The sequence below is a fragment of the Mesocricetus auratus genome, unplaced genomic scaffold (genome assembly GCF_017639785.1).
Source record: "Mesocricetus auratus isolate SY011 unplaced genomic scaffold, BCM_Maur_2.0 Super-Scaffold_6730, whole genome shotgun sequence".
In the NCBI taxonomy this organism is placed as follows: domain Eukaryota; kingdom Metazoa; phylum Chordata; class Mammalia; order Rodentia; family Cricetidae; genus Mesocricetus; species Mesocricetus auratus.
The window spans coordinates 84,917,362-84,935,625 of NW_024429184.1; the positions used below are offsets into that span (position 1 = coordinate 84,917,362).

General features: G+C 37.5%; 1 protein-coding gene and 1 long non-coding RNA gene across 2 annotated transcripts; both read left to right on the top strand.

The window, feature by feature from the left end:
* Positions 1–3,624: 3,624 nt before the first annotated feature.
* Positions 3,625–13,117, top strand: LOC121139022. Its single transcript, XM_040742002.1, has 8 exons — positions 3,625–3,708; positions 4,516–4,734; positions 5,442–5,648; positions 8,778–9,011; positions 10,320–10,473; positions 11,281–11,390; positions 12,429–12,542; positions 13,046–13,117. Exons 1-8 carry the CDS (start codon positions 3,625–3,627, stop codon positions 13,115–13,117), a joined length of 1,194 nt encoding a protein of 397 aa, XP_040597936.1.
* Positions 13,118–13,843: 726 nt separating this feature from the next.
* LOC121138982 lies at positions 13,844–16,797 on the top strand. Its single transcript, XR_005875853.1, has 2 exons — positions 13,844–13,986; positions 14,682–16,797. It is a non-coding gene; the product is annotated as an uncharacterized LOC121138982 (long non-coding RNA).
* The last annotated feature ends 1,467 nt before the right edge of the window (positions 16,798–18,264 follow it).

The following is an 18,264-nucleotide window of genomic DNA, read 5'->3' on the forward strand; positions in this document are numbered from 1 at the left end:
TTAAATTCCTTCCCTACCTTGAAAAAATAATTTTTATTTTTTATCTTTATTACAATCCCAGTTCCCTCTCCCTCCCCCCCTCCCCTGCCCCAAACAGCCCCTATCCCATCCCTTTTCTGCTCCCCAGGGAGGGTGAGACCTTCCATGGGAGAATCGTCAAAGTCTGTACATCATTTGGGGCAGGGCCTAGGCCCTCCCTTGTGTGTCTAGGCTAAGACAACATCCCTCTATGTGGAGTGGGCTTCCAAAGTCTTTTCCTGTGCTGGGGATAAATACTATCCATTACCAGAGATCCCATAGACTGCCCAGGCCTCCTAACTGACACCCACATTCAGGGGGCCTGGTTCAGTCCTATGCTGGTTTCCCAGCTGTCAGTCTGGAGTCCATGAGCACCCTGTTGTTCAGGTCAGCTGTTTCTGGGGGGTTTCCTCAGCCTAATCTTGACCCCTTCTCCCTTTCTACACCTGGATTCCATTAAAAATCCCATTTTATCTTTCAATTGACATAGGACAATTTGACACTTTATGGGAGGTGGTATTTGCATTTTATTTCATGTAGACAATGTTTAATTATTGATTAAGATCATTGCCTATGTAATCACCCTGTGTCATCATTTCCTTGTTCTGAGAAAAATAAAATAAAATAAATCCTATTACTAATTTGGAGTATTCAGTTGTTTGTTGTCAGTCATGGATATCTTGTGCTATAGAACATTGTAAGTCATCTTCTTATCTAGGCACACCCCTCAAGTGCTTTTTCCTGCCTTCTGAGTCTCCAGGAACCACTACTGAATACTCTTACGTTATCAGCTCTTAGCGTCTACATATAGGCATGAAGATGCAGAGTTGTCTAATTATATTTGAATTGAGTGGATTTTATGTTTGACAGTGTACGTGAAAGTGAATTCAACAAATGTGTTTGGTGCTTGTATATAGTTGGAGACACAATGACTTCAATAATTAAGAGCAAATATTTATCAATTATTTTTTGCTCAGTTTGAGTTTGTGTTTGTTTTTGGCTATAGCATATAAGCATGGTTTTTACATCTGTCATTAGATGTCTTACAAAGACATAGAAATGGATTCACAAGTTTTCTATTCGTTATACTGCTTGGTGATATGGCTTCATTATGGAGTCTGCTTAATTTAAAGAGTTGCCTCATTTCTTCCCACGCTGCTAACTACTTCTAGTTTAACAAAAGCAGCTTTACCTCAGGGAGTAATGCGAATGGTTGGTACACACCCTCCTGTAGTGGTGTCTCTGGTCTGCACCACAGAATTCTGTTCACATGCCTCACAGTGATGTTGATAGCATTTCTGCATTCTGATGCCCTACATAAATTTATCTTGACTTTTTGTTGTTTTGTTTTGAGATGAAGTGTCACTATGTATCCCTGCCTGCCTGTGACTTGCTTTGTGTAGGAGGCTAGTCATGGACTTGCAATGATCCTACTGCTTCAGTGTGACCCCTGTGTCACTATTATTTCCAGGTTATCCTCGACTGTTTAATGGATGCAGAGGTATAAATACACAATCTGTGTGGGAAGAAGACTGCCTAGCAGTGCATTGGCTGTGCTTTACTTTGCCAGTGACCTACTCTGTTAGCTTGGAAAAAATTACTTGGCCTCTTTGAACCTTCATTTTTTTAAAAAAAATTGCAAAGCTCAAAGGGACCTTATCTACATAAAGTGGCTGTTTGATTGAGTTTATCTATGAATTCTAGTTTAGTTTGGTTGATGATTTGCTTGTGCAGCTGTTTAGATAAATGCAAAAAAGAAAAAAAAGCACAGACTCCAAATATGCTAGTGTTAGAGGGCGGTATTTTCATTTTCATATATTCAAGAGAGAAGAGGAACATACAAATTGTGTAAAATTTGCTCTTATGATCTGAACATTACTGTTGTCTGGTAAACAGTAATAAAATTGTGGGAAAATTTTTCAGTGAGTCTAAAAGATGACTTAAACATCTCCCTTTTACAGAGATGTCAAGTGGTAAGTCATGCTCCTTCGATTGGGTAAATATAATAGGAAAGTTTCAAGGTCAGCTCTTCATCAGTTAAGTGTAGGTTTCTAAGAAGCCTGGTTGGGGCCTAGGCTGATGGGTCCAGGTAGGGTCTGAATTATTATCACCTGGTCTATGGTAGAACTGCTTGTGGACAAGCCAGGACTGTAGGAGCTATTGTAATGGACTGAGTGTGTCTCTCAGTGGTCTATGTTGGGACTTGAGAGCTCAGCTTCAAATGACATTTCATTGAACACATGTGTTAGGCAGTCATTCTTTCTTATATCTCCAAGGACCCTGCACAGACTTCTAACACTCAGAGCACAAAGCTTAGCACATTTGTTTAAGTGTTTGCTTTTCCTCTGGTGTATTTAAAGCTACTAAGGATTCCCTCTGCCCTCAACATCTTAATGTTATGTAGCCTATAGTGAAACATTTGGTCATGTTTACAGAAAGGATAAAGGGAGGAAGATGGGCAGAAAACAGGAAGTAGTGATGCTTTTTTGGATTACAGTTGCTGATTTTAGAGTAGTCATTTACCACTCATAATGAAGAAAATGATTCAAAGTTAATTTTACAAAAGTTAAGTGTATTGTATATATGAAAATGTCACAGGGAAATATATTTATATAGTTAATGTTCTAATAAGAACAAAAAATTAACTGGTTACAAGATTTTTTCATAAGCATTAGAAGAACAATTCACAAGATTTAGACATATCTGATTTGCATATGAAAATGTTTTACTATACAAGTACATATATAAGAAAAATGTATATTACCAGAGACTTTCCTGGGGATTTTCACTTATTAAATTCCAAAGTTTTAAAATGTATGTTTATATTAATTGTTAAACATTATGTATATGTCATCAAGTAATTTTCATTTGCGTTAGGTATTTCCTCAATGATTTTTGATAAATGAGGAAACTCACCAAAAGTGAAAATGTACTATTCTCAAGACCACCAACCCCACCATAGTGGTCCAGCTTTGGCTGAAATTATGTGGGTTATTACTTTTCCATAATGGGATATTACTTCTATGGAATTAGGAAGTTCCCCCAAATATTATAGTGTTATACCAGACATGACAAATTTAAAAAAAGAAAATGTTTTACTGTATTACATGTCTATCATCAAATCCCAAGAGAAGTAATATCATGGGAGAATCATAGGTGCTTGGCCCCAACACTGAAATTGACTCTAACTTTGGGTAGTTTCTGCATCTTTCTGTGGCTTAATTTCCCATTTTGAAAAATGAGAATTAGAGAAACAGACAATATTACTGTAAGAATGAAGTCACACTATTTTTAAAATACCCAACATCTGACGCAGAGTGCTAGGAGGAAGTAAAGGTTGTCTATGATTATCACCGTCTGAGCATGTGTTATCAGTTGTCAAGGAACTAAGGACTATTATGAGTCCTTTGCATCTCTTCCCTGAGTGATTTTTTCTCAGCACTATTATAATTTGGGAGATAGCTTCCTTATTTCCCTTAGCTATTAGCTCTATATAAGTTACTTCCTTTCTTAAGAATTCTCATTCTTTCTTCTTTGGGATCTCCACTTACTAAAGCCCTCCTTTCCTCCTTTCCTTTTCAGTGAATTGCTTGGTCCTTTTTGCCAATGGACAATTTAGCATTTGAAATGCAAGAAGATGGAACACAGAAAGCTTCATCTATGGGAAAGAGCAGTATTTCCTCCAAAGTGGTAAGGTGGGGATTTGCATGTTGGGGTTATGTGCCCTGACTTGTGGAGAGCTTAGGAAAGAATCCACCCCTCTTTGGACCAGTGCTCTCAATGAGACCCTCTTCTCATTGCTGCTGTGTCCTTCCTTATAAACCCTTAACTACTGCTTCTTTAATGGCCAATTCTCTCTGAAACATATCTTGTAATATCAGAGAATGCTTCTGACTTGTTGGGTTTTCTCACTAGGTTGTAATATGTTTGCCTCTTAACTTAAAATCTTAACTGGGATTTCCCATAGGCACTATTGTTGTACATTCTGATCAATTAACTTCAAACAAGTCAAAGGGAAAATTTAAAAAGTATTCTTTTTGTTTGGTGGATTATTCATTGGTGTTTATACTGTTCCCTTTCTCTACTAATCAGATGAGGCAGTATGAATACCTGTTCTATTTTCTATTTAAAGGGACCTAGCCAAGCTCCAGGCTGCCTCCACTAGCCATAGTGTGTAGGAATAGTATTTTAAAACTTGTAGAACAACAAATATTATTTAAGAGAATTGTGTTTGAAGGATGATGATGATAATGTGTGTGCATGTGTGTATTTTGTAAGGCATATGCATCTTACACTAGATAAGCACAGTAATATATTTCTTAATAGGGTTGTGCTTTAAAAAAGTCAAAAAACACTAAATGTTTCATGTTCTGTTCATTTCCCAACTCAGCATCAATGAAGTTAGCAGAAACAAAAAATACAAAAAAAAATCCAGAGTGGAGATAATGTCTCTATTTTGTCACAAGTGGAGAATAATGGCTTCAAAATTTCTCCCAGGAAAAGAAGAGGCAGTGGTCACTGCTGAGCATTTTCCTGCTGTGCCTGCTGGCCTGCTTCATCACCACAGCAGTGGGAGCACTTACTCTCTCCCTGGTTTACATCAATGCCAAGCCTCACTTTGAGCAGGAAGCCTCACCTCCGCACACAATGGTTCCCCAAGGACAGAAGGCTATTGATCCAAAATTTCAGTTTCTTAATCATTTACCCAAATCCCAGGTGAGAATAACACAGATTAGGAAACAGTTCTCTAAATGATGGTTTTATATGTTTACTCTTCGTGTCATTAAATTGTTCTCCTCGGGAAGGGCTCGTAGGATGAGAGGAAGTGGGGAATAGAGAGTGGAAAGCTGGGTTGATGATGGCAGCAGGCAGAAAATTTCAGTAGATCATTCTATGTTCTAGTTAGAGAAGAGAAATGCCAAGTGATAAATGGAAAGGTAGGTTTGTGTGGTGTGGTGTGTATGTATGAGAGAGAGAGAGAGAGTGAGTGGGTTATGAGTGTGGTGTATGTGACTGTGATGTGTGTGTATGTAGTATGTATGGTGTGTTTGTGTGTGTGTGTGTGTGGTGTGGGGTATGTGTGAGTGGGTTGTGTGTGTGTGTGGGTTATGTGAATAGGTTGTGTGTGGTTTGAGTGTGTATGTGTTGTGTGTGTGTATGTGGTGTGTATGATGTATATATGTGAGGTGTGTTGGGGTGTGTCTGTACAACAGGGTTAGGTTGATGGCATGGTATGCACAACTGTTATAATTCCTAGACTCTTACAGGAGTGTTGTTCCTTTTAGGAACCCCTAAAATTATTCCATCTCACTTTTCCATTTACCTCCTACTTACTCTGTCAATAATAATGGCTCATGTTCTATATGGACAGAAACGTGGAAGATAACTCAATATTGATGATTGCTTGCTTATGATTTTTTTAGGTGTTTGAGTTCCCTGGTGGTGCAATCCAGTGGGCGAGGTACAGGAACAACATCAACGACTATCTCAGTGATGAAGAAGAGGCATTTGGCACCAGCTTGAACAGTCTGAGATCACAGATGACTCTGGGGACACTGAGAATAAAAAGCAAGGGCCTCCGGGCTCCTCACTGGCACTTCAATGCTAACGAACATGGCTATCTCGTGCAGGTAGAAGCAGTCTGCCCCCTTTCTGCTTTTTAGCTTCTATAGAATATGTCCTCAGAGTGTTATTTTAGATGTTACCAAGTCTCCTAACGTAGCTATAGACAAGCATTCAGGTTTTCAGTTAGATTAGCCATCTTAGAGAATTTGCCATCACTTTGAACTAATCATTGTTAAAATAAAATCACTGTTGAATTTTTCTATAAATTTGAGACCCCTCTAAGGTTTTTCTTTAATATTTTAAGCGAGCAGTTTTATAAGACTATTATTCAAGTGTGCATTCTTATCTAGTACTATTTACATATTTATGCATTTTTTAATTCAGCAAGGGATGAAAGTATTGACTGCCTGCTGCATGTGCAATACAGATCTATTTCTCAAAATAAATGTTAGCTGTATTCATAGGGCTTGGTGACCATTTCAATTTCTATTTTATATTACACTATAATATAAATAGTAAATTTTGCTAAAGCTAAAACTAAACTAAAATCACTGTTTAGTCCTTTGGGCCAAACAAAGTTAAAGTACTAACTCTGATCTAAAGATCAAAGAAACAGTGGCTTCTCATGAAAATACAGCAGTTGGAGTAACAAACTAGGATGCTGATGCTCTGCATAGACTCCAAGATCAAATCATTGAATGAGCTTTTGTTGTTTAGACCTTCCAGAAGATTCTCAATTCAAGTGAAATAGTGACAGAATTCTTCCAGAACTTTCATAATTTTGTCTGATTCTATAATCAGCCAGTTATATGGTATGTTTTCTATTGTTAAGACTTCCCTTGGCGTAAGCATTTAGTCCCAGCACTATGGAGGCAGAAACAGGTGGATCTCTGAGTTTGAGGCTGACCAGCCTTGAAGAGAGAGAGAGAGAGAGAGAGAAAGAGAGAGAGAGACAGAGACAGAGACAGAGACAGAGGGAGAGAGAGGACAGAGACAGAGACAGAGACAGAGGGAGAGAGAGAGAGAGAGAGAGAGAGAGAGAGAGAGAGAGAGAGAGAGAGAGAGAGAGAGAGAGAGAGAGAGAGAGAGAGAGAGAGAGAGAGAGAGAGAGAGAGAGAGAGGATTCCAGAACAGCTAGGGGTACACAGAGAAATCCTGTCTCAAAAAGAAAAAGAAATAAAAACTTCACCTAGTCTTTACTAGAGTGAAGATATCTTCATTAGCATTACTATTGCTTTGATAAAACACCATGATCAAAAGCAAATTGGGGAGGAAAGGGTTTATCTCGCTTACACTTACACTTACATTGTAGTCCACCACTGACAGAAGCTAGGGCAGGAGCTCAAACAGGGCAGGAACCTGGAGTGGGGAGGTGATGCAGAGGCCATGGAGGGGAGCTGCTTACTGGCTTGCTTTATCACTTTGCTTATCCTGCCTTCCTGTAGAACGTAGGCCCATAAGCCCATGGGTGACCACACCCACAATGAGCAGTGCCCTCCCCCTTCAATTAGTAATTAGGAAAATGTCCCACAGCTGGATCTTTTTTAGCATTTTTTTCTCAACTGAGTTTCACTCCTTTCAGATAATTCTAGTTTGTGTCAAACTGACATAAAACTAGCCAGGACAGAGTAGATGCCATCTATCAAAGCAAACATTTGTTATTTTTCATGAAGAGCTTGGTGACATAGAGATGTTTCTAAAATAACACTCCGGTGTTGGCAGGATTGAACTAAATCTAGGTGTTTTGACTTCTGTTTTTCCAAACATATAAAACAATAATGGAAAAATTTCCAAATGACCAATTTTTCTGCTGTTGGCCAAACTATGGTAGGGTGGTAGGAGAAAGAAAAGTCAGCTGGCTGGCCTTCCTTGTTGTCTAGGTAGGGTGTAGGAGAAAGAAAAGTCAGCTGGCTGGCCTTCCTTGAAGGGTTCACCACTAAAGAAGTGAATCTGCAGCTTCAGTAGGGAGTAGGTCTTGGGATCCACTTGGCCTGAAGAGGCTGTTTCAGAAGTCTAGGGGTAATTTATAATTTGATTTCTGTGTGCATACTATATAGACTTGGTTATTCTCTAGATCCTGGGGAATTGTCAGATTCCTGACTCCTATAACTAGATCAAAGAACTAATCTGTGGGGCAACATAGGGGTTGCATATCAGATACACTACATGTCAGCTATTTATATAACAATTCTTAACACTAGCAAAATTGCAGCTATGAAGGGGCAATGAAAATAATTTAATGGTTGGGGGTTAGCACAACACGAGGGTTCCAGTATTAGGAAGGTTTTCCTTCTTTCTTTAACACCCATTTTGGATTCAAGATACATATTGCCTATCCAGACAGAACAAAGACTTCTTGTTTATCATTTATCTGTTTTATGATGCGACCATCAATGACTGATAAAATGTAAGTAATGGCAATAATACAAATAAATGCTGAAGAACAGAATAGAAAATTATCCTCAGGGTAATATGTTAGCGGCCACAAAATAATTTAACTAAATGGAACACAAACATTTAGGATTTAGATTCAATTCATTACTTTACAGTGCTTTCACACATTAACTTATTTAATTTTTTTATCAGGAAACTTCAAGCAGTGGAGCTTGCTTGCTTGCTTAGGTCTAAATCCCATTGTTTGTCACTGACTACCTTAAGTAGATTCAAGAAAATGTATATTCTTAACCAACAAATTAAGAATAATAATAGACATAATTGAATTGAATCTAGTAAAGTGCTTCAATAGGTACCTGATATAATGAAAATATTAAATGTATGCTTTTATATTATCTCCATTACTAAAAGTATATACAAACTTTTTATTTTGTAATACACATGTATCTGTGTGTACCCAACACACAAAATGCATATACAAACATATGTGCTTGTACAGTCACCTGTGACCAGCACAGATCCTGAATGCGTGGCTTCAGTTTTTTTAAAAACATGCTCTAAACATGTTTAAACAGCTTTAAAATATGAAATCTTAGTGGGAGCCATATTTCCCTCAAGAAGGAAAAATGGATTCTTAGCTGGGGCAAAATATCACACACACACAGCATGTAATAGCTATTATATTAAAATTTTATATGGTAATGGAAGGAAAAGTGGTTAAGAACTGTGTTTGCAACATGGGTGATAAAAGAAGATTGAGAAGCATTATTCTAAGTGAAACTAAGGATTTTATGTTTTAGGGGACGGCATGGGTCGGAGTGGTTGATGATGATGGTGAGGTCGCTACCACATACAATGTTACAGCTGGCCAAGTGATCTTCTTTCCTCAAAATACGCTACACTGGATAAAGAACGTGGGTCATGAAGACTGCTTCTTCTTGCTCTTCTTTTCCACACATGATGAGCTGCAGACTCTAGATCTAGATGATGCGTTTTTCTCTACACCTGAAGACATTGCTTCCAGGTCACTTAAGGTATGTGATATTTGTAAAATCATGAAGATATGTGCTACACAGTCATAGAGTATGAACAGCAGTGTCTCTAAAATAGAACAATCACCATAGATCCATAAATTCACTAACAGGGATAGAAGTGGTTGAGTAACACACTCAAAAGTGGATCTTGTATTCCTACTATGACAAAGGTTTAAATTGCATTTCTTTTGATTTTCCTTTATGAAGATCTATCACCTGAAATCGTAATGTATTGGTAGAAAGATTATGACATAATAATTAATGGAAAATTTCTGCCATTTATAGTAGTCCTAAAGAGTCAAAAGATCACCCATTCTTTCTGTGGGGAAAAGGTTGCTACATGAGAGAATTATATATTTTTTCTTTTCTTTTAAATTTTTTTTTGGTTTTCTGAGACAGGGTTCCTCTGTGTAGACTAGGATGTCCTAGAAACTCTTTCTCTAGATGAGGTTGGCTTTGAACTGAGAGAACTGTCTGCTTCTGCCTCCAGAGTGCTGGGATTAAAGGTATTCATTACCTCTGCCCAGGTGGAATTGTATTTTCTTAATTTTCAGCAGAAAATCCTATGTTTCCTGAATAATTAGATACTTTAAAAGAAATCTTTAAAATTTATGTTTTTTTAATGAAGTGCCAAGGTGTTTTAATGCATCTATATATGTCATGATATCAATCAGGCTAAGCATATCCCTCTCCTCAAACATGTATCCTTTACAGTGGAAACTCTTGTTTGCTAACCTCTGAAAGCACACAGTGTATTATCATTACCCTACTTGGAGTAGCATAGCATGATTTTTTGCTCCTGTAGATTACTACTGCAATCACTACTTATGACCTCTCCAAGCATTTATTTACGTTACTACAGGGGGATAACTGATACTGGTTACAGAAGGTCAGGCGTAGATGCTCAAAATGCTAATGGGCGAGATCTAGTGATGATCTGTAGCTAGCAGCTGGAGAAGGTTCAGTAGCAAGCATAGGAATCTGCAAAGTAAACTTGTGAGACTGCCTTTCAATGGGGGCCAGTATTCTAGTGCTCTAGAGAGAGGTAGAGAGATGGCTTTTTAGGGAGAATGCTGGTAACCTTGGGAAACAATGTATGCTTCTTCAGGAATTTATATTGACCATTCCAAACCAACCATTTAAACACAAAATGCATTGAAAAACTTTCACAAATATCAAAATTGTTCTGCCTGGGTCAGCAAAAAACATTCGTGTTAATGCTACTGCGACCTCTGCCACTTACTTTTCTGTTACCAAGATTTGTTAAGTGTTTCATAGCCATACAAGTGATTTATGATTGTTTTTCAGCCTGAAGGTGGAATTAATTTCATTAGAAAATTCCAGAAGCAAACAGAGGATCAGGGGGTCAATCTTCCTCCCAACTTGGCAGAGCTAGTTACAAATGCTACTTATGTACAGTCTCCTGACAGCATTGTGTGGAGATATTTTTTTGACCTTAAAGGTATGGTATGTTTCATGAAGGTTTTAAATTAAGTTTTGTATATATGGTTACATATATTTGACTTGGAATGTATTTTTGATGGTGGGGTATTGCCAAGAGAAATTTGAAAACAAAACAAAAATACCATGCTTTTCAGTAGATTAGGTCATGTAGTGAAAATCCTACAGTTGAAAGTGAATGTGACAAAGTGGGATGGGCATGTTTTAGATCTGTAAAATGTTGTAGGGTCAGAGACTGGTAGCAGAGGACACTCCTAACCATGTAAAGTTTAGAAGCCATTCTGAGGAGTTTTTACAGTATCTTAACTGAAGAATAGAGGGACTGTGCATTTTAAATAAGTGTGAAACAGGGAATTTTCTTTTTGAAGTGAATAGTATCTGGCGGTTTGTAGGGAACCAAATGGATCAGTTGGGCAGAAAAGAGATGGATCGAAGGGCTGTCATAGTCCTTCTAACAGGGGATAGAATAGACCTACACTGTGGCAGTGTTGTGAGGAGGAGCAAAGAATTTAAAGAGATAGGACTTGATAGTTGACTACTTCAAAGGTGATGTACTGAGTTTTGTTTGGGATAACCTCCAAGTTTTCTAGTCAGGTCCCCTACATTGAATGAAGGATACTAGGATTCTCTGTATTAGAAATTTCAGGACAGTTTTGGAGGTGCCCAGTGGGGGCCCACATGACATGGGGTCAGTGATTCATATTAGGTAAATTTTCTGTGAGTAGAAGAGCTTTGTGTTTTACTGGGTGTTTATTGAGGAACATTTTTCAAGTATTTGTTTTTATGTCTTAAACTTCATCTATTTCAGGTTCAAAAGAATATAAGTTTCCAGGGGGAGTCATCCAGCTAGCACAGTATTGGAAGGATGCACATGAATTAAACAGCAATGAAAAAATTTTCAATGAGTTTATACATCAGGTAATCTAGGAGAAAACTTTTCTTTGTTAATATTAAATAACATTTAAAACTTTCTCATATATGTTAATTTATTTCCTTTTTTATGTTTTGAATTAAAGTATAATTCCATTGTTTTCTTCTTTTCCTTTCCTCCCTCCACCCCTTCCCATGCATACCCACCTTGCCTTCTCTTAAACTCATGACCTCTATTTTAAAAATACTGTTATACAAATATATATTTTTATACTGTTATATATACATATATGATATATATGTAATATATATAATCCTAAATATATAAATAAAACATGTTAAGTGCATATATCATGATTTGTCACTTGTTATTAGTTAGCCAGTTTTGGAGCTATTCCCTGCGGAGGACTATTTCTCCATCTCTCAGCATTACCTAATTGCCTGTAATTCTTTGCTAAGGGTTGAGGCCCCGAGACCTCCCCCTTCCTTGTTTGCATGTGCTGTTCTTCTTCAGGCAGCCATGTTGGTGAGACTTCATGGGTGTAACTTCCTCGATATTTCTAGAAGAGGAACTCTCACAACAAATGTCCTGTTCCTTTGACTTTTACAGTCTTTACAGAGGAAACACTTTTTTGATGAATATCCAGGTAGGTGAAATATAAGATTAGGATTTGATTCACGATTCTTCTTACTGGAAGAAAAAGGGAAGCCTGGGTTAAGCCAGCATGGGCTGATTCCATTCATGTGAGCTGTTAATTAGGACTTGCATGGAAGAGAGTGGAGGGTTGTGAGAGTTCCAGTTTTGTTTTTAAGAAAATCCAGTTATGTTAGCATAGTTCCTTGGATTCACATTCTAGTTCTGCCTTTTCTTTGCTGTGTGACTCTAGGCAACTGTCTTAGATCTTTCATTCATCACCTGGGAGGTAGGGGAAATGATGCAACTTTGTAAGATTGTTGTAAGCAGAAAGGAATGTGGAAGACATTTGCAGAGATGCATAAATATCGGATTTTTGTGGTCTTATCAACTGTTGAGTTGCTGAGCAGTGTGTTGGTTAAATAACCGTCTTTCTTCTTTTCTTTTGAAAGCATCAAAATATCCTCGCATTGAGTACACTCAGGATTTATAATAATGGATTAAGACAGCCACATTTTCATTTCAATGCAAATGAAATGGGATATGTAGTGAGTGGATGTGGAAAGGTAATTCCTCAATAAACATTTCTTTAAAACTTCCTTTGATGCAGAAAGGAGCAAGTAGATATTTCTCATGTCAACCTAGTCATCAGAAGCAAAAGGAATCTTTCCTAATGGCTTGGTGGACACTGTTTCTACAGAGGATAGCACACAGATCTCATTAAATGCTTGCCATATTTGAGGAGAAGAAATATTCAGGAGGTTCTGTATTTCTGAAGTGGGCAAGAGTGTTTCTGAAGTGATGAAGATTTATGTCTTCATAAATCAGAGGCCTGGAGAACAGGCTGAGGCTTTCAGTTTTACACCATCACCTAATGCAAGCTGCTCTGCCCTGGGGAAGTAGAAATAACCTTTTGTTATTCTACTCAGCAGGTGAATGAGGGAATGTGGGAAGGCTTGGAACATCAACTTGATGGTCATATATCCCAGCTTGTACCCCAGTATCTGAGAAACTACTCCTCAGTATACTTGTCTGGCTGAAACTATTGATAACCCCTTTTGCTCTTCAGAGAGTATTTGATTTTGATGATCACCTTTGTGGTCAAGCTCTATACACCAAGCTATGTAGTATGTTACTATAGTGATCTGACATTAGTTACTATAGATTGTCATGAATTCCAGAGATAGATAAGGCTTTGCTTGGAGAAGAGTCTATAGAGGGTGAAAGGGCACAAGGGAGGATGATAGAAGAAAAGAGAGAAGCAAGTGAATCAATAAAAATAAATTTGAAAATGTTGCAATAACTTTCTCAACTAGTTTTAATAAAATGCTTTGATGATATGTATTTCTCTCAGTCTTGGAGGAAAGAATATGGATTTCACTCAGACCCCAAAGTCTTGTATGTTTTTAGGAATGAAAGTTTTTGAAAATTGAAAAAGAGCATTGTAGTCCTCCATGAATTGTGTTTTAGTTATCTGAACATTCCTGATGTGCTAGAGTGCCTTTGTATATGTTTAGTCTCTAACTCTTAAAAGACACTTCAGATGGTATGATGAAAGATGGCATAAATGAAGGCATGTAGGTGGGAAAACACTGAATGTGAATCCTCTCTGGTATGTCTGGGGTATAATTTGTGACCTTACCTAGAACACGATGGTTGATGCCTTCATGCATGCCATATTTATGCATGATGTATTTATGCATGATGGATATTTATGTAAGACTTTTTGGCTTCCGTTGGGCTCTGTCATATCCTTACTTAGAAGCCTCTATATATCCACAAGCTATGTTATATATCTGTTCTTCACCTTTAGTACCCAGATAAGTGTGTGGCTTTATGTTCTAAAGCATCACTTCCCCTCAGGTGGGCATCATTAATACTCAGAGAACCATTGAGTTTAATATCCACATTGGAGATGTGGTGTTTTTTCCTGTTGGAACCCAGCATTACATCAAGAACACATGTGATGAGGATTTGCTCTTTGTTCTTGCCTTCAGCACTGGAGATCAGGTAAATCTAAGAGTCATAAGTAATCTGCTAAGACATAAGCTTGGACAAAGGAGGCCTTAATAAATATGTGTTCAATGAAGGGGTGGATGTGTTATCTAGATGAAAAAAGTATATGAAGGGAAGGAGAACCAATAAATTTTATATTATATTTCTCTGAAGTCTCTGAATTGTGAATCAGAGGATCAGTATGCAGAGATCCATGAAATCATTTCAATCATGGTACATCAGATATTAGAATATATGACCAATATCTGTTAGCAAATATATTTCCTAATATTGATCCTCAGGAATGGATAAGTCTCCTCATGTTGAAGCAGAGGTTATCATCCTGTTGTGAGAAGCCAGTGTGGCCATGGAGTAGCGGGAACATTTACATGGCTGTAAGGCTTCCCTCATAATATGACTGTAGGTGTAGAACCATGGCAAGCCTTTACTAGTTCTTGCTTGAATTTCTTAACAGGGCTGATTCCTTTTAAGGAAAATTTAAGGTGTCTTAGCTCATTTTTCCATCAGACTTTCCTTCTCAGAACTGAAGATCAGATTTCCCCATGGCCAAGGGAGACTGGCACTCACAGACACCTGTGTGAAGTTAGATAGCCAAGTGCCAGAATATATTGCCAATGCCTCAGCAGTTCCTAGGCCTCTGCAGTGCTCTGAGCAGTGTGTAACTGACAGTTTTTGTTTTACATCATCAGGTACAAACTCTTGACATGGATGATTACCTCCTGGCCACATCAGACCATATTTTAGCCCAGCTTTTCTTTAGGAAGCAAAGCGAGTTTAAGAAGATTCCCAAATTCACAGAGGACCAGGCCATCAACCTGCCTTAAATTACTAATGAGTTCATATCTACTGTTATTTGTCAGTTGTTGGTAAAGAAAGGCCACTGGCTAAGAAAATGGGGCTTGTTACAATGAAGTGAGGTAACAGAGGCAAAGCAGCCTTGGGATCACCCATGTGGTCATCTGAGTATGCAAAGTCTTGCTAATCAAAAATTTCACATTTGGTGTCTAATGTACCTGATAAATTGGCGTCATTAATGCATTTTAATATACACTCATATACATATGTATATCTTGTTACTTCCAATATATTGTGTTAACATTTGTTTTTATGCATATAAGTGACATTTAACTCTGCAAGTATTATTCATTATTCATCACTGTGAGAGTTAAAAAAGAGATTGGTTTGTATATATACATTGTGAGGTACTGTAATCCACATGCATTAGACCATGTCTGAGGAGCTTAGTACCATGCCATAAATTGGAGATTCTCAATCCTTTTTGGCATGAGATGGTTTTGATAATGTCAACATTTTAAAAATTCAGTCATACCCATAATTGTGTACTTATATTACTATAGAAGATATTTAATGGCAAAATGAATATGAACTAATGCCACCTTTGAATGTATTTGGATTTTCTTGGTAACCTCATTATCTGTCTGCATTTGAGAAAGTTCTTCCCATGTTTGAAAAGCATCTGATAGTTTGTTGCTGGGGCTGGCTGTGTCTGAAGATTCAGGGGTCCCTTATAATCTTTCTGAAGCTGGTTGGGACTGGTGCTTTCTTAAGTTATATGAAAATAATTAGTGTATATTTGATCTGTAATTTAATTTTGATTGCAATTTATTGCAACAGGCATTTGGAATAAGGACAGTATGCTAATCACCACCATCAGCTCTGAGCTACCCTATGTAAAACTCTTAAGGAGATAGAGCTGGCTTTAATACCCTCTTGTACTCATTACTCTAATACATAATCTGATTTCTTTTGAAGGTTGAGATCATTTGTTTTTCTCAGTTGCAAAAGAATCTATCCTTTCTCTTCTTTCACTGACTGTCTCTCTCTTCATTATACTATCTAGCTCTACTGGTTACTAGTAGAAGAATATAGTGAGACTTTTTATCAAGGGTATATAACCACCTACAAAAAGGACTTTAGGAACATGATGACATCTTTTCTCTCTTCTCAGTTGTTTGTTAGTTCATTTACCCATATAAGCTAAGCACTGTGTTAGATATTAGAGAGACATAGTTAAGTTAATCTCTGCTTTCAAGGAGTACTAAGGCAGACATGAGGGCATACAGTACAAGACATGGCAGCATTGATATGGCAGATATTCACTATGGGAAATGATAAATGTGTGCACATAAACTATATATGGATACACAATTCATGCATAAGCAAAACACCAAACCCAGCTCTAGTAACCATATGGAGGGTGTTAAGATTTCCTGGAGTAGCTCAGAGTGAAGATGAACAGTTAGTCACAGTATTAAGGAAGATGGACTATGTGAGCTGGCAAGTTCTTCTAGATTGAAGGTTGAAAGAGTCAGTAGTGCCAAACATGGAAGTGTGAGAAAGCAGTTCACTATGGGTAGAGGAAAAGGCCAACAACAAGGGGTGAGGTAGAGCAGGGAGGGTCCAGATGGTGAAGATGCCAATATCCTTTATAGATATGTTACTATGCTTTTCCTTATTGCCTTTTCCCAGTATAGCTAGCCGAGATCAGAGCTTGGCAGCAAGCAGAGGCTTAATGGTGTTTAGGAGGAGAAGTAATGTTGAAAGGACTTAGGGAATAACACAAAGGAAATGGCACAGGGAAGAGGATATCCAAGTGGATGGATTGCTTTAGTCATCAGTAATGACTAAATTACTCTGTGAGGTTGTTTCACGTAAAAACATCTCTGAACTGTTAACAGTGACTGTCCTTACTGATGAACTCTGAGGGTCAAAAGGCAGAAAACCGTGTATGTACATAGTTGTTATCTGCAAATTTTACCTTTGGATTAAAAAAATATTCTATAAGAGTGTTTGTATGTATGTGCTCCTTTTTATGTACTAGTAAGGACTGTATCAGATTACTATATGGTCACTAATTAAACACTTTTGTCTATCTTTTTTATATCATTTTGTCTTTTAATTTTGAATATAATCTGTTCTTATGGTTTTATGTATTTAAAGTATTATTGTCTTCTCTTTAGGTATCTTTGATGTATGATTTATTATCTCCTAAGGAATGTATGTCATGGTATTGAATTATTTTGGGTTTCCCTAATAACAATATACTTGACATTTGCCACTCAACTATCAATTTTAAGAGAAAAATCATGAAGTACAAATTATCTAATGAAAAATTATGTTGGCATATTATTGCCACATTGCCTTAGCTTGGGATATGTTCTCAAAATTAAGAGTCTTCTAATATTGATTTGTATTTTCATAACCTTGAAGTATTCTATTTTTATGTTGGATCTTGAACCCAGGACCTTGAACATGCTAGACAATCACTATACTGCTGAGATATAGCCACAACCCAGAGGAAGTTAGTATTGATTGTTCCTCCAAGACACTATTCTCCATGGTTGGTTATTTCATCCATTAGTACTAGAGTGCTGGGGCTAGTGTGATAGTTCCATTAGTAAAGTGTTGGTCTTGCAAGCACGAGGACAAAATTTTGAACCCTATGACCCACCTAAGGAAAGGTAGGCGTGGTACTGTATGCTTGTAATCCCTTAGTTGTTCTAGAGAGGTTGAGAAAGGTGTATCTCTGGGCCTTCTAGCAAGCCCAATTACAGTACTGGAGAGTTCTAGGTGAGAGACGCTGTTTCAAAAAAACAAAAACAAAAACAAAAACAAAAGAATATATACACAAAAGAAGTTGATGGCCTCTGAGGAATCACATTGTCCTCTGACTTTTACAGACATACAAGGGTACACATTCACACATGCACAGGCACAGAGACAGACAGAAAGACAGACAGACAGACAGAAACACACACACACCCACACACACACATACACACACACACTGAAGTTTTTGGCGTTGGGGGGGGTAGATGCTATTTCTTATCAAACTGATGTCTTGATCAGACTGATTAATGACACCATAAAGGCAAAATTCAAAACTTCTAATGAAAACCTCCTTTAAAATGGAACTCTTCCTAGCCATTTTATCACAAACATTTTTAAGATCTGGCCATGTTTTACTCCTTTGAAGTAATATAAACTATAGTACATGAAATCCCTTAAATTCTGAAAAATTTTAAAGAATTTCTTAACAGCAGCCTTGAATGGCTGAGTAGAATGAATTTGGTTTCTGTAGCTCTTCAGGGCTGGGGAAGAAGCGCCAAATGTTTCATGCTACTTCTAATAGAAGGTGCTCACAAAAAGTTCTGTGTCCATGCTTTTATCATTTCCTATCCTGGAACAATCAGATTGCTTTTAATAACCAAACTAATACAGCACAGGAAAAGTGGTACTATTACCATATGG

Coding starts and splice junctions, on each gene's coding strand:
- LOC121139022 (XM_040742002.1), top strand. CDS start 3,625: ATGGACAATTTAGCATTTGAAATGCAAGAAGATGGAACACAGAAAGCT. Junction 5,649..8,777: donor AACATGGCTATCTCGTGCAG/GTAGAAGCAGTC, acceptor TTTATGTTTTAG/GGGACGGCATGGGTCGGAGT. Junction 11,391..12,428: donor TCAATGAGTTTATACATCAG/GTAATCTAGGAG, acceptor TTCTTTTGAAAG/CATCAAAATATCCTCGCATT.